The sequence below is a fragment of the Borostomias antarcticus genome (assembly GCF_949987555.1).
Source record: "Borostomias antarcticus genome assembly, chromosome: 18".
NCBI lineage: Eukaryota > Metazoa > Chordata > Actinopteri > Stomiiformes > Stomiidae > Borostomias > Borostomias antarcticus.
Window position 1 is genome coordinate 11,712,386 of NC_140251.1, and position 25,000 is coordinate 11,737,385.

A 25,000-nucleotide genomic window follows, 5' to 3' on the forward strand; every position below is an offset into this window, starting at 1 on the left:
TTTTACCGTATTTCCCTCTAATCAGAATTGATTCCTTTTAAGCTGCTCTGTAGTTTTTCTCGCTATTTGATGTAGGCCTACTGCCTCCTACTTTACCACTAGTTGTAGGCTCTGTATATAAAGCAATTTGAGCTGCAGTCCATGTCTGAAGTAAAGTTTAATTAAGTTTAACATCATGACCATGATTATTCTGCGACCATCCCACATCTGCATGCACATACAGTATGAGATACAGTAGTTCATCCCCATCAAATGTGTGCAAATACCCCAGATCATTATATACCATAGTCTGCATCAACCAATATCTGTGCGTAATTGGATGTGATTCCCACTTGAATACACCTGTTGTCTGTCATCACACCCACAAGCAACTAGTATTGGTGCATCGGGTAGCAGGCCACCACGGGTTGGCCATGTATTCATACTCTTATCAGCTGGGCCATTTTTTGTTGATTATACATGCAGTTTGTTGCGCCATCTTGAATGAGCCCTTTGTGGCCTATTATTTCTAGCCTACCTGTCAGAGGGTCTCTCATTGTCTCGTGCATCGGTGAGCTGTTGATATTTGGTGGGCATGGCTTCAACTCCTGCTCTCCTTGCATATCTATTATCCCCATTATGTTTGTTGGGGATGTTTGTTTGTTGTTGCACAGATACAAGCGGCCGAAATGAGTTTTCTCCGGAGGGTGGCGGGGGTCTCCCTGAGAGATTGGGTGAGAAGTTCAGTCATCCGGGAGAGACTCGGAGTAGAGCCGCTGCTCCTTTGCGTTGAAAGGAGCCAGTTGAGGTAGTTCGGGCATCTAGTGAGGATGCCTCCTGGGCGCCTCCCTAGGGAGGTGTTCCAGGCATGTCCCAGCTGGGAGGAGGCCGCGGGGTAGACCCAGGACCAGGTGGGGCACTGGCCTGTGAGCGGCTAAAGATTCCCCAGGCAGAGCTGGTTGATGCTGCTAGGGAAAGGGATGTCTGGGGCCCCCTGCTGTCTCCGCGACCCGACCCCGGATAAGCGGATGATGATGGATGGATGGACGGATGTTTGTTGGGGTCACTGCATCATGTAATGTTATATTTCATTTTATGATTTCATTGTCTGATTTTTATCTGGGTTATTGGACATTATTTGCGTCAGTTGATGTTTTCAGACATTCTAATGCGTGCGTAACTACAATATATTACAACAAGAGATACGGCTGATAAAGTACTGTGACCAGGTCTAAAACCAGATAAAAAGTATTAAAAATGCAATTTCTGCTCAGGAATGAATTAAGCAGGCCAAAAACCAAAGAGCAAAACTAAGGACTCAAGGGTCTTGGCTAAACAAGATGACTTGGAAACTGGGTGGTAATTGTACAGTAGGTCTTTAGTCTCCACCCCTATGAATTTGAAGCACATGAGCAGTTTTCCAAATCTTTGGTACAACTCCCAAGTTAAGTGAAAGATTAAAAATATGTGTTAAGGGCCCAGCTGTAACTGAAGCAGCTAACCTCAGCAATCCAGGGTCCAGACGATCAGCACCTTGTATTACCTTGTTTGCAGAAGACCTCTCATGTAACTCTCATTTTGGTTCCCTGTCTTATGCAGAGCGAGTAGTCCTACCATTATTGCATCAGAAGTGGCCTCTGAGCACTGAGTCAGTGTTTGTAGACAGTAGTGCGCCTTGTCTAGTTGGATGCATTCTGTCCTGTTTAAAATGACTCTCACCTTCGTAGGATCGCATCGATGGAACGGGGCCTGAAACAACTACCTTGTTTGCCAGTCTCTCATACAGTATGTTCGTTATTAGCTGCTTAAAACTGCTCCCGAGGTTTTACGACCTCCCCTTCATCATGTTGTTTGATCCAAAGTCTACCACAACGCGCTTTGTGTGTGGTACAGGAACTCCTACTGGTGTTAGGAAGCAGGCGCTGCAGATCTGTGAGCACAGTGAATGCCTTTGATTCTGCTGTGTAACACTAGACAGGTTCTGTAGGTACCAACATTCGTACTGTAGACGATCAGCATGCAATAGTAATTCTGGTCGAACCCATCGAATAATGAAACACACACTGCGCAGTCATTACTTTCATTCTGCCAATATCATGTATGCATTCTATACAACACACTGTATGCCATGTTTTGTTAGAAGTACAAACCTATACAATCGGCACTATGTGTGTGCGTGTGTTTCTACTGTATGAGTGGCAGTGTATGCCGTTGATAACCACAACACAGACAATTAAAATAATCAGGCCAATGCCAATTAGAGGAGTCAGAGTTGCTTTACGGGAAGTGTGAACATCTGTCATTGATAATTAATTGAGCTCGCTGTGTGACAGTAAACAGCAGTGTATCAGAAACCACATGCTCAAAACCTGTTTCCTTGATTACAGCCTGACAGCTCCTTAGAAAGACAAGACACGGTTAAAGACTTATAACCCCATGCTAGATATTCAAGTTAAAGACTTATAACCTCATGCTAGATATTCAAGTTAAAGACTTATAACCCCATGCTAGATATTCAAGTTAAAGACTTATAACCCCATGCTAGATATTCAGGTTAAAGACGTATAACCCCATGCTACTGTAAATATTCAAGTTAAAGACTTAACAACTCCATGCTAGATATTCAATGTTTAGTCTTCACTTTTTAATAATTCATATTCCCACAAATGTCTTAATGTCTAAATAGCAGATGCTCTATAGCTGTGAGAACTGTTTTTTTTCTATCACATGCACTCATGACCTTTCTTACTACAAAGTAAACATCTATCTGTGTAATGTAGTCTGACGGAGGCAGACAGGCACATTCTGCATCTGAAAAACTAAAAGCCTTCCCTGAGGGTTTGTCTGAGTGTACAGTCTTATTCACAATGACTGGAGTGGAGCGGATAAAAGAGGAGAGGAGAGGAGAGGAGAGGAGAGGAGAGGGGAGGAGAGGAGAGGAGAGGAGAGGAGAGGGGAGGAGAGGAGAGGAGAGGAGAGGAGAGGAGAGGAGAGGAGAGGAGAGGAGAGGAGAGGAGAGGAGAGGAGAGAAGAGGAGAGGAGAGGAAGAGAAGAGGAGAGGAGAGGGGAGGGGAGGAGAGGAGAGGAGAGGAGAGGAGAGGAGAGGAAGAGGAGAAAGAGGAGGAAGAGGAGGATAGGGAGAGGATAGGGATCCCATACATCCGATAGTAGGATGCTTTCACAGAGCACACCATGCCATCGCAGAACTCATCATTTGTCATTTGTCATCAACTCATCTTCCATTTGTCCTCAAAGGTCCCATTTGAGAGGAGTAGGAAGAGCAGGAGGGGGGAGGAGAGAGAGGACAGAGGAGAGGGAAGAGCAGGGTGGGCAGGAGGGGGAGGAGAGGGAGGAGAGAGAGGAGAGAGGAGAGGGAAGAGCAGGGTGGGCAGGAGGGGGAGGAGAGGGAGGAGAGAGAGGAGAGAGGAGAAGGAAGAGCAGGGTGGGCAGGAGGGGGAGGAGAGGGAGGAGAGGGAAGAGCAGGGTGGGCAGGAGGGGGAGGAGAGGGAGGAGAGGGAAGAGCAGGGTGGGCAGGAGGGGGAGGAGAGGGAGGAGAAGGAAGAGCAGGGTGGGCAGGAGGGGGAGAAGAGGGAGGAGAGGGAAGAGCAGGGTGGGCAGGAGGGGGAGGAGAGGGAGGAGAGAGGAGAGCAGGGTGGGCAGGAGGGGGAGGAGAGGGAGGAGAGGGAAGAGCAGGGTGGGCAGGAGGGGGAGGAGAGGGAGGAGAGGGAAGAGCAGTGTGGGGCAGGAGAGGTAACAATATCTTATATTGTATCTTTACCAAATATTATATTGTACTTAATGCAGACATGGATGCAGTGTCTGACAATGGGGAGAAGTAGAGGTGTACCCAAATACAGTATTTTATTTGGAAAAGCACAAATAATGCAATGGAAACATATTTTTCCTATCCAAAGTTATATTATTCAGGGGAAAAATGAAGCAGTTCAAATGACCTCTGATCTTAAACAGCTGTGTTGCAGCAAGAAACTAGCATTTGTTCCTGATTCCTCTCATCTCATTACATTACATTTAGATTACATTACATTACATAATCTCATGCTACGAATGGACACCTGTCATATAGGCTGAAGCGTCTGCCGTCAGCTGTTGTTACTTCAAATCGATTCATTGTGCACAAGTTAAAAATGTCCATTCTGTTTGCAACATAGGACTTTGATTTCACTATTCATTTCCTTTAGGCTACAGCTATTGAAAGGTGATCACAAGTGACTATATTCTGTATTCGCCACAACCACGTAGGCAGTGGGCAGAGAGCTGACCGTTCAGGGAAACTCGTATTGAGAGCTAGCAAGGCATGTCAGCTGGGGTGAGTTCAATCTGAAACCGGTGTGCACCGTTTTTAATTGTACTGTACTGTAGGTGTTCATTTCCTCCATTTAAAATCCCAGTCCAAATATTAGGGGGGGGGAGGATGTTTGTATGCTAGTAACATGCTATAGGCCATGTATCATCCACTATAACAAATAGGACTTTTGCATATTTTAACAGACAGCAAGAAGTTCAAATGACAGCATCATGATGTGGAAATATATTTATTAACAGGTTAAATCAATTTGATGCTTTGAAGGCACACAAATTGCTTTGCTAACGAATATTAGGTTACAGAATTAAAAAAACAAAAAAACAACAACATTGCTTTCAATATAAACCATGTCCACTTCCAGTTTCATATCTGAATCCAAAAACATCCATCCATCCATCTTCACAAAAACAGATACAGATAATTGTGTTGGTTGAACAGATACAGATAATGGCATCTCGGTTTTGGTAATATTACACTGTCCAGTTTACCCTTTCTCCATCAGGCTAAGTCGGCCTAGTTTTGGAGTCTTCAGTATGTTATAGCTACAGTTTCGGAGACATTCTTTGTCTTCACCATCCTAACCTCGCCTCCTCCACCTCCTTCTCAGATGTGTCAGTGAGCCTGCTGTCTCTCCTCGTCACCACTTGTGGTTTGGCCCTCTTCAGCGTCTCTCTGTTTGTCTCCTGGAAACTCTGCTGGTTGCCATGGCGAGGAGGCGGTCTGGCCGACGCTCTGAGGATGGGGCTGGGAGACCAGCAGCCTGTCTTGATGGAGGTGACTGAACTGCGCGCAAACACACACACACACATACACACACACACACACACACACACACACACACACACACAATCAATTTGATTTGATTTGGTTTGGTTTTCATCTTTTTTTCAATACATTTAGATTTTGTTGAATGGTCTCTGTAGCTCACCTGTGTGTGTGTGTGTGTGTGTGTGTGTGTGTGTGTGTTGCAGGTGGACGGGGAGGGGGAGGAGCGGGAGTATAGTGAGGACTGTGTGAAGGAGCCCTCGGCCCCCACGCTGGTCCCAGAGTCGGCCATGAAGATCAGCCACACGTCCCCAGACATCCCCCTGGAGGCCCAGGCCAAGAGCAAGGACAACCATGTCCACCACATTCCCCGCGTCCAGAGACAGATCACTGAGCCCACCTCCTCCGTACGGTCAGTCTCTCTCTCTCTCTCTCTCTCTCTCTCTCTCTCTCTCTCTCTCTCTCTCTCTCTCTCTCCCACTCTCTCTTTCTCTCTGTCTGTATCTATTCTATCTGTATATCTCTGTTGTTGTAACATCGACCACAACAACACACTTATACAAAAGACCTACTGGAATGGATAAATCAAAGAGTAACCATACAACGTGTGGTTTTACAGTCAGCATGCTCTTAGAGGGGTCACCTAGTTTGGTGAGTCTTGCCATAGCGAGAGCTTTTGGGTACTCAGAATAGAGGTAACCATGAAGGTTAAAAATAAAATAATCTCTGTCTCTGACTTTCCCTTTCTCCCTGTCTCTGTTTAAATGTTTATTTATCTGTCTGTCTCGGTCCATCTGTCTCTCTGTCTCTCTCTCTATCTCTCTCTCTGTCTATACTGTCTATCTCTGTCTATCTCTGCCTCTTTATCTCTCTACAGACACAACTCTGATAAGTGACTGCTCTACAGTAACTGTCTGATAACTGACTGTCCTTCTACAGACACCCTCTGGTAGCTGACTGCTCTATGGTAACTATCTGATAACTGTCTGTGCTTCTACAGACACAACTCCATCCGACGCCAGATGAACCTTTCCAACCCGGACTTCAACCTGGCCCAGTTCCAGAGGCAGGAGTCCCTGTCGGGCCTGGGCCGGATCAAACCAGAACTCTACAAGCAGCGCTCTGTGGACACAGACGACGAGAGGCGAGTCAACAGCTGTGGGCGGCTCCACTTCATCCTCAAATTCGACTGTGACCTGGAGCAGCTGATCGTCAAGATCCACCGTGCCCAGGCTCTCCCTGCCAAGGACTTCTCTGGGACCTCTGACCCCTACGTCAAGATCTACCTGCTGCCCGACAGGAAGACCAAGCACCAGACCAAAGTGCACCGCAAGACGCTCAACCCTGTGTTCGATGAGGTCTTCTTGTTCCCTGTGGCGTATGGTGAGCTGCCGTCCAGGAAGCTGCACTTCAGTGTCTACGACTTTGACCGCTTCTCGCGCCATGACCTGATTGGCCAGGTGGTAGTGGACAACTTCCTGGATCTGACAGACTTCCCCCGGGAGACCAAACTCTGCAGGGACATCCAATACGTCACTTCGGTGAGTCAGAGCCTCATCAAAATAACATTTTATTGATATATGAGATTTTTTTGATGTATTTATAATTTATAATTATATGTATTATTCTTTACTCTATTATCATTAAATGAATAACGCTCTAAATCAGTGGAGGAATAGAGGGGATATGGGAGTAAGGGGAGCGTATATTAAAATCTTTCATTTCCAGGCCTGGGTACAAATGCTATTTGAAATCCTTTAGTACCCATTTCCATTTCCTTGGGTCTGCAGGAGGGTCAGGTGGGTGGAGTTTGTTTCCATTTTTATGATCAACCCATTGGTTCCATTTTGCCGGTCAAGCACAGATAAGTTCTGGTCATTTTTATTATACAATTCAGCACTGGTCCTTATGAATCTAAATGTCTGAGAGTGGGAAATCCATTGAGACCTACTGTATATTAGACTCAGACTTGAATCCTCAGTTCAGAGGAACCAGAAACTGTCAGAGCAATCTACAACATGTAAAACCATGGAAACAACAGAAAGGGGTTTATGGGTTAGGGGGGACACGCGCCCTATGAGCAGCAACTCACATGTCTGTGTTCAACAGAGGGAGGGGTAACATAGAAATATACTCACATGTCTTTGTTCAACAGAGGGAGGGGGAACATAGAAATATACTCACATGTCTGTGTTCAACAGAGGGAGGGGGAACATAGAAATATACTCAGCTGGAGTTAATGTTTGATGAAGCCACTTGGAAACACTGGGGGGTAACCTGAATCTGAGCTGGCAGGATACTGGGCAGCACTGATGTGTGGATGGATGCATAGCCGGGTGGGGCTACATTACATTATTCACTACTGGGATCACTACTGATCCATGGGCACACTGGAACACTGGTGGCAGCAGGCCTGGATGGGGTAGATGCGCTTGATTAAGCTCATCATGTATAATAGAACCAGTGGAAAAGTTTAAAAAATGCGAACACGTGTACTTGTGAATGTACGTACTTGTCATTCCAAAAAAGACACTAAGAGTGACCAGGATGTTGATCTGAACACATCCTGAGAAACCACTGTAGTGTATGTCCATTAGCACAACTAGAAACTCTGTATGGGTCCATTAGCACTTCTGGTAAACAGGGTCAGAGGAAAATATAGGTTAAAAGCCTGTGGCTCTCTTTACACAGAGCAGCTCTCAGAGTGGCCCCATCACCTTGACTTCCTGTCAGGCTTGCAGGCTTGACTTCCTGGAGAAGGGGGATGGTCAATAGGGACAGTAGGGGGGGGGGGTGGGGTGACCTGGACTTTTTAAGGAGGTGCACAGATTCGCTCGCCATCCCTAGAAGTGGGCCACACCCCTGGGGCCCTTGAAGCATGATCAGACTGAGGGCGAGTCGGACTCTGCAGTCAACCATGCATAAATCATCGCTCATGGCCGAGCTAAGCTATTCTGTCTCCAGAGGTACATGGCTCAGAGTGTGGAATATACAGGCGACTGTGAACTGGCATCTCATCTGAGGTAGGGATGTCTGCACGAAGGACGACAGATGAAGAATAAAAAGAGTGGTGTGTCTCCTGTATGTGGAAAATAAATACAGCACATCAATCTTTGTTGGAGATTACCTTACCATGTATTATACCTTACCATGTATTATACCTTATCTTATGGCAAAGACTGAAAATGAGCCTGACCTAAAGTAAAGGCTAGTATAGCTTAATTGTGCAGACGATTTCTTGACCAGGCACTTCAGTGGAGATTCATCTTAATTTGTTTCTGGGAATAGCTGCCCAGAAGTCCTTTTTCTTGACCAGTCTATCAGAGTGAGTTTCACATCTCCAGTGGCCTGTGTGGGGCTGCCAGAGATGGGAAAAAATACCTCAAAATATTTTGTTGCCAAGGAAGAACCCATTACATTTTGGAGTGGATCCAAATCATGTGGCGTAGCCACAATATTTTTCACATTTGCTATTAATATTGCGAGTGTAGTGATACAATGTACATCAAGCACCTAACGTTACTTCGTAGCTTTTTGTGTCAGTGCTGCTGTAAACTGATGTGTGGAGGGAGGTGTGGAGTATCCTGCAGCTTGTTTTCTAATAACATTATGGTACAGCAGCCTGCAGGACGGTTTTCTGTATGTTTTAAGAACCATTTTCTTCAAGCGAATGTCTAATCTATGAACACAACACGGGACAAGCTTTGTTTGTGGGACATCAGAGGCGTGGTCTTAAGAAATCAAGCAACCTTATTGGTTATTATTCTCTGTGTGATTGACAGGTCGGAAAAGTCTATTGTAATATCTTCATTTGGGGGCTTTTGCTAGCAAAAAATGCATATAGGATCAATTTGCGATTAATCGCGATTAATTAATTACAGATCACGTGATTAATTAGATTCTTTCTTTTTTTAAACGTTTGACAGCCCTAATCATACTCAATACATGTATGTAAACAAAATAAATATAAAAGCCATCCTTGATTTCTGATTATTTCTGAGACCAAAATACTTGTATAACAAAGAATGCAGGAATGACTGCATCCCTAGTGTATCCCCCACCAACAACAGTCAATACTATCGACTCCAGCCTGGTTTGGATATAATGAGGAGTTTGATAAATGGGGCTGTTGTGGTCTGATCTAATGATGCAGGTTCACTACCCTGACAACAGCCACCATTACAGCACAATAGAATACATGCACTTTCTTCTCATCTCATTGACCTGCTCTAAACCCCGGGCGCCAGGCGCTAATGAATGGTCACTTGTGCAAGGCAATGCCAATGGGAGAGATCAGAGAGCGGCTCATTGGATTACCCTATTGTGATTTGAAAAATAGTAAATTGTCTCACTTGCTGAGCTGGTGCAGGTCTTCAGAGGAGACTATTCAGAATGAGCTGGTGCAGGTCTTCAGAGGAGACTATTCAGAATGAGCTGGTGCAGGTCTTCAGAGGAGGCTATTCAGAATGAGCTGGTGCAGGTCTTCAGAGGAGGCTATTCAGAATGAGCTGGTGCAGGTCTTCAGAGGAGGCTGTTCAGAATGAGCTGGTGCAGGTCTTCAGAGGAGACTATTCAGAATGAGCTGGTGCAGGTCTTCAGAGGAGACTATTCAGAATGAGCTGGTGCAGGTCTTCAGAGGAGACTATTCAGAACTCTTGGGTCCAATCTTCACAGAGCTCCCGCTCATTTAGTTTTAGTTTAATTATGTTCAGCATGTAAAGGAACAGTGGCTTCATTCTCCTCCCATCAAGAACAATAATTCAATTGAGACGATGTGCAATGATCAGTACATGCAGATAAGACAAGAAAAAAACTGAAAACGAACAAGAATAAAAAACACAAGACAAACACTAGGAAAACAAAAAGCGGAAAAAGACATTGCTGCTCAAAACACATAAGAAGAGAACAAATGTATTGGAAAATAGAAGGAAAAAATTAAAGGAGTGAAAAGGAAAAAGGAAACCAACTTATAGAACTCAAGATATTATACAGGACCAAAATAATAAATAATCCACTCCTAAATTCTTCAGAAAATTCTCATTAGCTTTTTAGAAGCCGACTGAGAAGATGTTGACCTCAGTGACACGCTCAAAGCGTACGTTCCCAAGTTTCCAACCTTTAAATTTGATGGTGAATTGATGGCTTCAGAATTTCATACATATTCTTCAAAGTCTTCAAAATCTGATAGCACAAGATGAAAGAAAAAAAAATCACTATTTTCAGTCACATGGAATACTTTGCTGCCTTCCTGAGGTTTAAATTATTTACTTTAGATTACCCTAATTCTGCCAGTGTGGATCTAGCAGGCTACAGAGCAGTGTAACATTACACTTTAGTAGTGCTTCATCATACAGTACCACAGAGAAAATGAACAGCAAGCACTGTCTGACCGTGTCGTGATACGATGCACACCGTCTCAAAATGACTGGCCATTACAAAGCATTCCCCCCTCCCTCTCACTCCTTCTCTCCTTCCCCCTTTCCCGGCATTCAATTTGCTACCCTTCTTGTGTGTGCTTGAGTTACCTTTATCACACGTTTTAAAGCACTGCATTTGGTAATAAGCTCAAACTTAGCAGGCCAGGTCCAGCTTGGCTTATGTGCGTGGCTGGCTTGTTTCTGTTCAGGACTGGTAGGACGGAAGCTAGTCATGCCACTGAAATAGCTGTGAATTGAAATGACATGAAATAATGTCTAATAAATTAAGATAGGTCTTGTCACCTGGACACATCAGTTCCAATGCTTCCAATCCAGCACAATAAGAGCGGGATAGCCAGTTAGCTCATGAGCTCACAACAACTAGCAGCAGCTTCCATAACATTAATGGTAGCTGTCAGTGGCTAAAGCAGTTACACTGATGATTCCTATAACGTTAGCTATTTTGCTGCAATTGGTTCAACTTCTGTTTCTGGACAAAAGTCATTACCTGCTGTATGCACTTCCCTTTAGGTGGTGAAGTAAGTAGACAGTAATCTCTGAGAATGTCCTGCGTGGGAGTCCAATGCTCTGACCACTACTCTATCTGTGTAATTTATGTAAGGGATAAAAAGGTTGGAGTGAAAGGAGGAACATGTGGAGGTTTGGAGTATAGTCCCATAAAATCATCTCCACCGGGTCTTGAACCCCGGTCTCCCGGGGGGAGTCCAATGCTCTCACCACTACTCTACTTGTGCAGTGGAGATCGACAGGTTGATTTTGGTGTCCTTCTTGATTTTGGTGTGCTGGGACTACTGCTTCTTGTGGTGCCAACAGAGAGATGCAGGCCAACATTGTCAGGAGTAAGGGAGGGAGGGAGTGAGTGAGGGAGGGAATGAGTGAGGCAGGGAGTGATAACCTGACAAACGCTAAATTTGCTGCACGGCTGCACAAAAAGGGAGTTCATCCATCTTTTTACCACCAGTCATCACCTTTTAAATTGATATCACATCACCTTTCATTCAGTGGTAGACTCTCTTTGTTGCTATGTTAACATGCTAATACGGTACACCTCTTATTCTGTCTAGAGATAGAACAAAAGAGATGGAGAGAGAGAGGGGGGGGGGAGTCCCCAGGGGAGAAGGTGCTAGTGGGAAAATGATATAAGAGACTATCTACGTTCCCTCTAAGCCCTAATGGGGCTCTTTAGAGCAGAAGACTAATCTCATAGACTGAGCACATGTGGCCATAACTCTGACCGCAGACTTGATTTAAGTGCTGACAGGAGTGGCGGCAACAGTTATCTCATAGTCTGCTTATGGGGGCTTATGGGTAATTGGATTATTTAGCCCTGAGAGCAGAGGGCTGCGTGGGCAGACCCCTCACAGGCAGAGTGAGTGTGAGAGTGTGTGAGAGAGAAAGAAAGATAGAGAGATAAAGAGGGAGAGAGAGTGAGAGAGAGAGAGAGAGTTTCATGTGTGTTTTATTGTATGTGGGTGTGCGCTTGCAAGTGGATTTATGTTTCAGTGTGTGTGAGCGTGGAGACCTGTTGCAGCCCTGGCAGGCTCAGTGTGCTGCTACAGTATGTATGAGGATGATGAAGATAGAGTCAGTCCTCCTAGTCCTGGTCCAGCGGTCATTGTTGACAGCCAAGACTCATCTCATGAATCTCATTTGTCTGATTAGATTCTTAGTGATCTTGGATCTGGTCCTGACCCCCGACGCCAAACACAGCTTCCGAATACAGTTTCACAGACACTGTAGATTGCCTCTAATCTGTCTGTATAACCAGAAACGAGAGACAGACAGACAGACAGACAGACAGACAGACAGAGAGAAATTAATGCTGGAGAGGACTTGGTGCCAGTCCTACATCCTCCACTTATGCACGTCCACTACCTGACCTTTTCCTGCCCTGACTAATTGTCCTTGTCTGGAGAACGAATAGCCCACCAAGAGCCAGAGTCATTCACACACACACACACACACACACACACACACACACACACACACACACACACACACACCATATGAGTCATTCATATTGTACATAGAGCATTCATCACAACCACGCATCTGGAATAACAAAAAGAAAACAAAGAGCAGTATCACTTTGAGTCCCTAGGTACCAAATCAATTGATCTAGTACTTGAGTGTGTGTGTGTGTGTGCTTGTGTGTGTGTGTGTGTGTGTGTGAGAGAGAGAGAGAGAGAGAGAGGGGAGGGGGAGAGAGAGAGAGAGGGGAGGGGGAGAGAGAGAGAGAGAGAGAGAGGGAGAGAGAGAGAGAGAGAGAGAGAGAGGGAGAGAGAGAGAGAGGGAGAGAGAGGGCAGGGGTTGGGCTTCTAACATCTTCTAACGTCCAACATTAAAGTAATTATCTGGAGACCAGGTGTGTTGTATGGGGGACTATTTAAAGTAATGTATTTTTCATGTGGAACAAAAATAAGATTTTATGTAACAGAGCTTAAACAAAGTATATTTTGTTTAGACTGCACATCCTTTGCAGACTTCATTTCTACAGCTATGCCAGACAAGGTCCAAATCCAGCCTAAAGTACATTTGCCATGTTAATGAGTTCTTAACTTAACTTAGCCATGAAACCAATCTAAGACTCCCAAAAACAAAACTCTGCCTTCCCAGGCAATTGAAACCGTGGGCCCACCCCTCAGTGTTCTCAAACAGAGAAGTCAGCTCCTATTTAGCCCTGTTTTTTTTTAGTCCGGCACAGGGTGTGGCTGTCCAGGTCAGCTGACACACACACGCATACACGCACGCCAAAACTACTAGACTGATTTTCATGAAACTCGGTGGAGGGGTGTAGCATGGGTCAACTTAAGACCCATTACATTTTTGAGAGAATCCGAGTCATGGAACGGGTCCACGAGCTGCCCAAACATGGCCGGCCATTCACCTCCATTCATTTTTTGGACTATTCATTGTCAATGGGGGGAATTGAAACGGCCATATGTCGGCATGGGAAGGTCAGAGAGACACGTGGGAATAAAGCTCCCGACATAACGAACGCAAACATGTTCTGCTCGCATGCGTGCAGGCACACAGAGCTACAAAATACATTCATGGGCGGAGGTCTGTGCTCTCCGAGTACCATTTCTAGTTATTTTAGTGCTATATGTGCATCGCCTACACCTCCTTGCGTTCAGTGTGAGGGCTGGAGCTCCACCAGCGGGGATTATACCAGCGGAGTGTATACCGAAGAGGAAGGAGAGCCGGGGTAAAGGCAAGAGAGGAAGGAGAGGAAGAGGAGACTTAAACCTTGCCTTCCATCGATTGTCATGGGGAGTGTGAGATCAAGGGGAATGTTAGATTGTCTAACAAGACGGATGAACTCACAGCCCTGGTGGCCAGCCAGCGCGAGGACCAGGGAACAGTGTGTTGTTTTACTGATGTGGCTAAATGGGAATATACCAGATTGTGCCGTGGAGCTAACGGGTTTCACGCTGGTGCGAGCGGACATGGGAATATAGAGCGGTAAGAAGATGGGAGGAAGCGTAGCTGTCTTTGTTAACTCCAAATGGTGTACTGTAACCCTGGACATTTGACAGTGAAGGAGAGCATCTGTACTACTGACACAGAGCTACTAGCGATTGGACTAAGACCATACTATCTGCTTTGTGAATTCTCGCACGCCATTATTGCCAATTTTTACATTACACAATCAGCAGTGGCGGTGCGCGCCTATGACGTCATTCATTCCAGTATTGTGGGATTGCAGTAACAACACCCCAGCACCTTCATGGCAATTAATGGGGACTTCAATCATGTCAGCAGAACTCTGACTAATGCTGCGTTCCTTTTGTATCGCTAACGTCAGGATCCCCGGGTTCCACGTCAAAGTTGTCATCAATACGTCACATGAACTCGGGATTTCCGCCATTTTATTGCTGCGTTCCTTTGGTATCGGAGCTCCGGATTTTGTGCCTTGGATGACGTCTTGTTGAATGTGTTCCAGATATAAAACTGGAAAAAAAAACTTTTGCCCCATCTTTGTAGTTCTAGCCAAGTTAGGCAAGGCAAGTTTATTTGTATAGCACATTTCAGCAACAAGGCAATTCAAAGTACTTTACATGAGACATTAACAGCATCAAAACAAAGTGCAAGAAACACATTATACAAAACGTCATATAAAAGGAAATGCAAAAAAAACAAACATTAAAGGACATTTAATACAAAATGCAGGAAAAATAAAATACAAGAATAAAAGTTACAGTGCAGTGTACGAATTAATATTTATTTGATTTAATAAAAAGCAGCGGCAAAAAGAAGTCTTCAGTCTTGATTTAAAAGAACTGAGAGTTGCAGCAGACCTGCAGTTTTCTGGAAGTTTGTTCCAGATATGTGGGGCATAAAAACTGAACGCTGCTTCTCCATGTTGTTTTAACTCTGGGGACAGAAAGCAGGCCAATGCCAGATGACCTGAGAGGTCTGGATGGTTCATAACGTAGCAGCAGATCAGAAATATATTTTGGCCCTAAACCATTCAGTGCTTTATAAACCAACAGCAGTATTTTAAAGTCAATTCTCTGACAGACAGGAAGCCAGTGTAAAGACCTCAGAACTGGAGTGATGTGATCCACTTTTTTAGTCTTAGTGAAGACTCAAGCAGCAGCGTTCTGAATCAGCTGCAGCTGTCTGATCGTTTTTTAGAGACCTGTAAACACACCGTTACAGTAGTCGAGTCTACTGAACATCAATGTATGGGCAGGTTTTTACAGATCCTGCTGAGACATAAATCCCTTAATCCTTGATAAATTGTCCAGGTGATAGAAGGCTGACTTTGTAATTGACTTAATGTGGCTGTTGAAACTCAGGTCTGAGTCCATGACTCCACCAAGATTTCTGGCTTCGTGGGCTCCTTCTTGGGCTCCAAAGACAATTATTTCAGTTTTATCTTTGTTTAGTTGAAGAAAGTTCTGGCACATCAAATTGTTGATTTGTTCAATGCACTTACTCAGCGCTTGTATGGGATTATAGTCCCCTGGTGATATGGTGATATAAATGTGTGTCGTCTGCGTAACTATGATAACATATTTTGTTGTTTTCCATAATTTGAGCAAGTGGGAGCATGTAAATGTTGAACAGAAGAGGCCCCAGAATGGAGCCTTGGGGAACAGGTCATTTTTGTCCGCTCAGATTTGTAATTGCTTATAGACACAAAGTAGTCCCTGTCCTTCAAGTAGGATTCAAACCAGTCTAGCACTGTGCCAGAAATTCCCAGCCAGTTTTCCAGTCAGCCTAGTAATATGTTGTGGTCAACTGTGTCAAATGCATTTAAGAACAGAACCTAGGATGATATTACTAAGACTGAAGTTCTGCTAAATATCTGCCGAATATGACGTCGTCCCGGGCGCCAAATCCGGAACTTCGATACACAAGGAACAGAGCATGACTTCACCCAGTACATGAAATGCAGTAGGCCTACTAGAGAGAATAAGATCCTGGACCTACTGTATGCCAATGTGAAGGCTTACAGCTTCACCGCCCCCCCTCTCCTGGCAGATCAGACCACAACCTGATATATCTTGTTCCCAGGTACAAGCCTGTTGCTAGGCAGCAGTCAGCTACCACTAGGATTGTGAAGTTGTTGTCAAGTGAGGCTGTGGAGAACCTATCAGGACTGTCTCCAGACCATGGACTGGGACCTGTTCATGGAGGATGACGGGGACGACATCCATGGTCTCTGCTACTGTACTACACACTTCATCAGGTTGTGAGGAGTGTATCATACCCACCATGAAGATCCTGCTATCCCAACAATGGGAACAAAATGTCCCCTCAGATCGTTGATCTGGTGAACCTGTCATTCTCAATTTTCTGCACTATGAAGGTACTTAGTGGAGGAGGTGCTAGGCCATGAAGGATTTTAAGCAGATGTCAAGAACTTAAATGTTTAACTTTGATTTTCAAGTGAAGTTCATGTTTATTCCAAAACTATCAAAACCATTTCATGTAGTCACACTTGACTTTCACTCTTAAGTGTGGATTAAAAAGGACATCAAAGTCGGAGAGGAGGCCAGGTCAGTCAGAAGGAGCTGATGAGGGAGTTGAAATGGGCAAAGGACAGACTAAAAGCCTGGAGGGCAAGCTGGGGCAGGACAATGCCAAGGAGGTGTGGTACTGTATGAAAAAGATCACTGGACAGAGTCAATCAGGTCCAGACATGGGGGGAGACCAGGAGCGTGCTAATGAGATAAACCTGTTTTTGAATAGATTTAGCTCGAGCGAGTTCAGGGGTCAGACGTCCCTTCCATCACCCCCCTTACCCATCCCCATTTTCTACAATGAGAGTTGTACAACTTGCCCCTGAGCACCCGCTGCTACTCGTCACTTTACTTGTCACTTCACACTGGCAAGGCTTTTTATAAGTATCTCTCTCTCTCTCTCTCTCTCTCCCTCTCTCTCTCTCTCCCCCCCCTCTCTCTCTCTCTCTCTCTCACCCACACTCTCTCACACAGGCAACAAACTATTTTCAGCGGTGTTAATAAGACGATTGCTCTGTGTGAACAGTGTGATTGGCTGAGAATGTGATATTTATAACAGGGAAGCCGGAACAAAACACCTTATCGTCACTTCCCAAGCAACGTGTTGGGACTGTCTATAATTGACATTCCATTTCAAACCCCCAGACACTCAGAGGCGGGGCTTGGTGACTGACACATGGTATCTCCCATTGCTTGTGCAGGACAACGTGGACCTGGGCGACCTGATGTTCTCTCTGTGTTACCTGCCCACGGCGGGGAGGCTCACCATCACCTTGATCAAGGCCAGGAACCTGAAAGCCATGGACATCACCGGGGCCTCAGGTACAGTAGTTAGGCCACACCCACACCCCTATACCGAGAGACTAGCCAGACCACAACAGCCACCTCTGACACGTGCACCTGGGTGAGCTGGAAGGGATCTTATCTCACGTGCACCTGGGTTAGCTGTAAGGGATCTTAAAGGAGAATGCTCGTTTTTGACAACCTGGACCTTATTTACGGCATATTATAAGACGTTTGACTCACCGAGATCACTTTGGTGTAATTCGGAGGCCTGTAGAAGAAATGTAAAATCCAGCGCGAGCCAGTATATCCATGTAATGGCGGCGGACGGGGCACTGAGAATGCAGCTTCTAACAAATCTATTTTCTGCCGCGAAACGGTTGTTTTCATCAATCTGTCTTTATGAATTGCTAGTTGTGCTTACATAGAGCGAGGACTGGCTATTCTCCGTTACGTCTGTAGGCTACACTCACGGCTCACATTCTCTACTCTAACTCACCAAGTTATCTCGGTGAGTCAAACGTCTTATAATATGCCGTAAATAAGGTCCAGGTTGTCAAAAACTAGCATTCTCCTTTAACCCCCTGGTACTTTCACCGTTAGCAACACCAGTAACCCCTTATATTAATCAGTTCACCTTGTTGTCCCACACCTCTCTGCAAGCGCCTATGTAAAGCTCTCTCTGTCTCTCTCTCTGTCTCTCTCTCTCTCTGTCTCTCTCTCTCTCTTTCTCTTTCTCCCTCTCTCCCTCTGTCTACAGACCCCTATGTAAAGTAGTCTCTCTCTCTCTTTCTCTCTCTCTCTCTCTCTCTCTCTCTCTCTCTCTCTCTCTCTCTCTCTCTCTTTCTCCCTCTCTCCCTCTGTCTACAGACCCCTATGTAAAGGTCTCACCCTCTCTGTCTACAGACTCCTATATATAGGTCTCTCTCTGTCTACAGGCCCCTATGTAAAGTACTCTCTCTCTCTCTTTCTCTCTCTCTCTCTGCAGACCCCCATGTACAGTTATCTCTCTCTGTCCACAGACCCCTATGTAAAGGTCTCTTTCTCTTTCTCTGTCTGCAGACTCCTATGTCGAGGTCTCTCTCTCTTTGTTTACATACCCCTATATAAAGGTCTCTCTCTTTGTGAAGCGCTCTGGGACCTCTGTTCTGTGAACGGATGCTATGGAAATAAAATATACTGTTGTAATGTAAGGTTTTTTGTTTTTAATGTCACTTTTGTAAAGCACTTTGAACTGCATCTTATGTAATGAAAGGTGCTCTATAAATAAATTGTATTATTATTATTATTATTTACTTTCTCTCTCTCTCTCTCTCTCAGTCTACACGCCCCTATGTAAAGGTCTCTCTCTCTACAGACCCCTATGTGAAGGTCTCTCTTTCTGTCTCTTTGTCTGCAGACCCCTATGTGAAGGTCTCTCTTTCTGTCTCTCTGTCTGCAGACCCCTATGTGAAGGTCTCTCTTTCTGTCTCTCTCTCTGCAGACCCCTATGTGAAGGTCTCTCTTTCTGTCTCTTTGTCTGCAGACCCCTATGTGAAGGTCTCTCTTTCTGTCTCTCTCTCTGCAGACCCCTATGTGAAGGTCTCTCTTTCTGTCTCTCTCTCTGCAGACCCCTATGTGAAGGTCTCTCTTTCTGTCTCTCTGTCTGCAGACCCCTATGTGAAGGTCTCTCTTTCTGTCTCTTTGTCTGCAGACCCCTATGTGAAGGTCTCTCTTTCTGTCTCTCTGTCTGCAGACCCCTATGTGAAGGTCTCTCTTTCTGTCTCTTTGTCTGCAGACCCCTATGTGAAGGTCTCTCTTTCTGTCTCTCTCTCTGCAGACCCCTATGTGAAGGTCTCTCTTTCTGTCTCTTTGTCTGCAGACCCCTATGTGAAGGTCTCTCTGATGTGCGAAGGCCGCAGGCTGAAGAAGAGGAAGACGTCCACCAAGAGGAACACGCTGAATCCCATCTACAACGAGGCCATAGTGTTCGACGTTCCTCTAGAGAACATCGACCAGATAAGCCTCCTCATAGCTGTCATGGACTACGACCGGTGAGTTGAGAGCAGTTGGACGACAGGTCTGTCATCGTTGAAAAAACATTGAAGTAGTACGCAAAACAGAGAAAGTGAAGAGAAATACTGAATTCACAAAGGTTTTCAAATCAGCAAGGCTACACAGTAAGGATTTACATAGCTGAGAGATCAGCTATTATGCCAGGACTCCAGCAGTAACCTGCACAGGTAGGTAGCAGCTGTGCCTTCGTTAGCTGAGACACTCCAGCTGGGCTCTGCAGAGAAGCATCAGCAACAACAGCAGAATACGCTGCAGAAACAGAAAGAGGCACAGATGAAGCTATACTGTAGTACAGGCTCTGGACCCCTGGGGAGGAGAGGGCATACATTGGAGGAGGTAGTATAATCAGCTCACACTCATTAAAATGGAGCAGCAACACAGAGGAGCATGCTGACAGCTTCTTGGGTGTAGGAGGATACATCTGCAGAGATTGGTGTCACATCAGAAAGATTTTGGAGGGTTTTAGGATGTGCAGACTTGGATCGAATCCTTTCAGATACTTAAAGAGTTTTCTTGAGTCTGCCGAGAGTGTCAGACGTTTCCACTTCTGAAGACCCTGTATCCCTCTGGTTCAATAATACCAGACAAGAAAAATTAAGGCTGTGTGTCCACCAACGAGCTGTACTGTATGTAGCTGAACAGCGCCAAGCTTACAGCTGCGTAGAGAAGCACTAGAGCTGGAGTTTAGAGCTGGCTAGGCTACCGATGTTTTACAGCTATGTTAGCAACGAGTGTCATGTTTTTGCAGACTGCAGATTAACTAGCCAAGTTAAGATAGCTAGCTAATGTTAGCTAGTGCTAATGTTCGCTGTCTCTGCGGTTTTGCCAAAAACTGACCGCTGTCGTCATCAGAACAGCCGTTTACAGCCTGCGCTCTAGCCCAAAAAGTGAAACTTTTTTCAACTGAAAAAAAAGCCTAGAGCTCATGGCGCTGTAGCGCTAAAAAGCGCTTGGAACACAGCTCTCGTCTCTATAGCGCCCTAGAGCTCAATCACCCATTATAAACCCGAGAAAACAGCGCCAGCTCTAAAATACAGCTTGCCGGTGGACACGCACCATAAGGCACTTAATGAATGAATTAAAATATTCCAGAAAGTATTTAGATACAGTTATGGTGCACACGCTACTTGAGCATTGGTTATAAATCAGCACATCAGGTTCAGTAGTTGAACAGAGTGTTTGCGCCTCTATGTCACAGTGTAGGTCACAACGAGGTGATCGGGGTGTGCAGGGTGGGGAACGAGGCCGAGAGTCTGGGACGAGACCACTGGAACGAGATGCTGACCTACCCACGCAAGCCCATTGCACACTGGCATCCCATCGTAGAGGTATGACACTGTGTTTGTGTGTGTGTCTGTGTGCGTGCGTGCGTGCATGCATGCATGCGTGTGTGCATAAGGAGTTGATCGAGGAATAGATGAGTTTAAATGCCACCTTAGATAGCTTTGGATGCATGTTTTCTTACTTGTGCAAGTAACATGCAGTTACATAACAGGAATTATATAAGAGACGTCTATATTTGACTTGTTTTTGTTTGATGAAAACAACAAAGCTAGTGTCCTAGTGTGTGTGTGTGTGTGTGTGTGTGTTTGTGTGTGAGAGAAAGAGAGAGAGAGTATTTATTTATTTATTTATTTATTTATTTATTTAAGAGCCCCACTGCCAGCACACTTGCTCAACACAGGACCAGAATAGATCTGGACTGATTAATCATTTATTCAGAACAGTGATACCAGTATCAATCACTTCATACTCATGGTAGATGTTAAAAGCTGGGCGCTCGGGGAGCTGATGGATGCTGGGTGTGATATAAGTGAGGCATGTAGTGATACTGCAGTCGTACTACAAGCCAGTGTCTGGCTTTCCTGCCTTTAGACGGATGAGGAGTTGTGCCAGACTACAGGATAATGGTTTGTTTGTGTTTCATCAGGGTCTGAGAGGGTTGTCTTTGAGGATAAGGCTCTTCAGCTCTGTGGCAGCTACACAAACAAACAAAGATACATACACACACACACACACACGCGCACGCGCGCAAGGCAAGGCACATTTCAGCCACAAGGCAATTCAAAGTGCTTTACATGAGACATTACAAGCATCAAGATTTATGTGCAATAAACACATAAAAGGTCATATAAAACGAAATGCAAAAATGGACATGTAAACCAAATCATGTTAATGTTGAACAGAAGAGGCCTCAAAATGGAGCCTTGGGGTACTCCACAGGTCATTTTTGTCTGCTCAGATTTGTAATTGCCTATAGACACAAAGTAGTCCCTGTACTTCAAGTAGGATTCAAACCAGTACAGCACTGTGCCAGAAATTCCCAGACAGTTTTCCAGTCGGCCTAGTAGTATGATGTGGTCAACCATGGCAAATGCAGCGCAGAGATCCGGTAATACTAAGACTGAAATTCTGCCATTGTCTGTGTTTAAACAGATGTCATTGAAGACCTTAACAAGAGCAGCCTCGGTGCTGTGGTGTGGTCGAAATCCTGACTGGAAGCTGTCAAAACAATTATTTAGTGCCAGGAAGTTGTTCAGCTGTTGAAAAACTGCTTTTTCAATTATTTTACTTAAAAACGGGAGGTTTGATATGAGCCTATAATTATTCATTTGTGATGTGTCTAGATTATTATTTTTTAAGAGTGGCTTGACGACTGCAGTTTTCAGGGTTTGTGGGAACACACCTGAAAGAAGAGATGTGTTTACAATTTGTAGTAAATCAGAGGCCATGCAGTTAGATACATTTTTGAAAAAGCCTGTAGGCAGAATCTCAAGGCAACAGGAGGAGGATTTCAGATATTGTATAATGTCCCCCAGGGTTTTATGGTTGATCGGATAAAATTGTGTCATGGCACAGTATTGATTTTAAGTGGACACTGAGACAACACATATCCTGTACCTGATATGGAGGCACTGACTGCTCTAATTTTCAGAATTTTGTCAGTGAAGAATGAGGCAAATTCATTGCAGGCCCTGGTGGATAGAAGTTCAGAGGCTACTGACACAGGAGGGTTTGTTAGCCTATCGACAGTGGCAAAGAAAATTATTGTTTTTGGTGATGATGTCCGAAAAGAAGGACTGCCGTGCATTTCTCAGCTCCAATTTATGTTGAAGTTGATGTCATAATGAACATGGGAATATGTTTTTTGCCACCTGCGTTCAGCTTTTCACACTCTTTTTTGTATTCTGACCAGCGTGGCACACACATACACACACACACACACACATACACACACACACACACACACACACACACACACACACACACACACACACACACATATTTTTCCGCTTCAGTGTTTTCATGCAGTGGTGTTTTGAAGTCTCAAACACTCACACTCAAACACACACACACACAATCTCTCACATACAGTACACACACACACACATGCGTACGTACACACACACGCACGCACACACACACACACACACACACACACACACACACACACACACACACACACACACACACACACACACACACACATATTTTTCCGCTTCAGTGTTTTCATGCAGTGGTGTTTTGAAGTCCTGGTGTGGGACTCACTGACCCTCAGACCACTGACTGATCCATCAATAATTCAGACACGTGTCCACATCAGTCAGGGTTATGCCCCATTTTCGCAAACACACACACACACTCACACACACACACACACTCACACACACACACATTCACACACACACACACACACACACACACACACACACACACACACACACACACACACACACACATACACTCACACTCACACAGACACACTGTAAATGAGTCTTGCATCCCATGTGTCCTCCCTTGCGCTACGCTGAATAGTTAAGATGTTCAGAAACAAAAAGCCAGCCAAAGACCTGACACTGAGTTTATTCCTAAAAAAATGAATGGGGACTAAATGCGTTAAAGCCAGCCTCGCAGGACTCTGATACACAGGTCTTCTGGAAATCTAATCAGAGGGCCTGTTTTGCATTAAAGAGAGCAGTGAGCATTTCAGACACACAGAGACACGGTGGAAGAACAGTCCTGGTTTAAACGAATTAACTGTCTTTCCTCCCTACCTCATTATACTGTACGACTTCCGCATCCCAGGGACTATCGACCCAAACGGGTTTTCACCTTTTGACTTGTTCCTCCTTGCTGCAGTTGTGCCATCTGCCGTATCCAGCGCTTGTATAACCAGTCTCTAGCCCTGACGCCTCGTACTCTCGCCACAGTTCAGTTGACGATTAATAATGGCGAACTGCATTGAAGTTGTGTCTGAGCTCTGACAGCTTCCTGTTTCCTGTCTGTGTGTTCCAGTGGGTAGGCCAGAGCACCACAGGAGGAGGAGGAAGTCAGGGAGGCTCCTACAACTCTTTGAAGACCCCGCCCTCACCATGACAAACACACCATGAAAGCACTCCCTGTCTTTTAACAGTACATGTATCTCTTACTGTCTCTCTGATGGATCAGGGAATGGAGATTCCACACAGATAGTGAAGGAGAAAGCAGTGCCAGTGAGGGAAGTGCATCCCATGGTCTGAATTCAGACCTGTCACTTATTCAGACTTCAGATGGAGACCAACAGTATTATTGGATGTTTATTCAGGGGTAGGGCTGATCCCAGGTCAGTTTTCCATTACTCTTACTCATGGTACATGTCAGCGTCATCTGGTGAAGGTAATTCTGGTACGAGACCTCTTATGAGCGACCCTGTATAACGTTGATACACCTGCATGTCCAGTGGCCATTCTTTCATTTATTAGAGTACTATTGGTTTAAAAGAAAAATAAATCTATGAATTGTTCCTGCTTAATTTCTAGTCTTGTTTTAAGTGTTTGTATCACACATCATTTAACAATAAGTTGTTTGTCTTTAGATAAAGTGCATGAGTTATTTTTGTGTAATATTGTTGTTTCTAATTCTGTTTTGTGTAAGTTACTAAACTATTGTTAACAAAAAATGTACAATGAATCTAAGACCTCTATGTCTGTCAATTGTCTATTCCGATGTTACTAATAAATATTTATATTGTATACAGTATTGTATAGCATTTTCAATGACTGTGTTGAATAATGCACACACAAACACTCTCCAGAGACAATAGCGATGTCAGATAAAAAGATAGGAAACCTTTTAGCTTGTACTCTGCTCCGCACACACACTCTTCACACCTGCTCAGCACACACACTCTTCACACCTGCAACTCCCCATCAGATCTCTGACACACATGACTGATGCTGTGGGCCGCTGAGAGCAGTCGACAGGCGAGGAGTGTGTGTGTGTGTGTGTGTGTGTGTGTGTGTGTGTATGTGTGTGTGTGTGTGTGTGTGTGTGTGTGTGTGTGCGTGTGTGTGTGTATGTTTGACAGCGAGGGGCGGGGGGGGGGGATCTGAAATGATATCAACCAGATGCTAGTTCAAATTACCGACAGCATAGACTTCTAGTGAAGTGACCTTTACAACCGAACTGACCTTTACAAGTATCCACCTTTAATAAAACCTTTTTCATGAAAATCTAATTAAATCTGAACCCCCCCCCACACACACACACGCTCTTCCTCCCCTGTCTTTCCTCTGGGCAGAGATTAAAGCGTGTGAGAAACTGAGCATCCCCACCAGGAGCAGGTTATAGGCTGGGAGACTGGTGATTGCGTACCCTCTGGGCCGCATCTCAATCATTTCAGCCTCCTTCTCCTCCTGTGG

General features: G+C 45.0%; 1 protein-coding gene across 1 annotated transcript in view; it reads left to right on the forward strand.

Moving 5' to 3' along the window:
• Positions 1 to 23,696, forward strand: part of syt9b (synaptotagmin IXb) — a gene marked incomplete at its 3' end in the record, with an annotated part of 29,172 nt that extends 5,476 nt beyond the window's left edge. The window contains exons 2-8 of the mRNA XM_084453240.1: positions 4,911 to 5,077; positions 5,275 to 5,480; positions 6,069 to 6,609; positions 17,183 to 17,303; positions 19,126 to 19,297; positions 20,518 to 20,647; positions 23,616 to 23,696. Coding sequence (XP_084309366.1) covers positions 4,911 to 5,077; positions 5,275 to 5,480; positions 6,069 to 6,609; positions 17,183 to 17,303; positions 19,126 to 19,297; positions 20,518 to 20,647; positions 23,616 to 23,696 — 1,418 coding nt within the window. The remainder of the gene's footprint in view (positions 1 to 4,910; positions 5,078 to 5,274; positions 5,481 to 6,068; positions 6,610 to 17,182; positions 17,304 to 19,125; positions 19,298 to 20,517; positions 20,648 to 23,615) is intronic.
• Between the last annotated feature and the right edge of the window lie 1,304 nt (positions 23,697 to 25,000).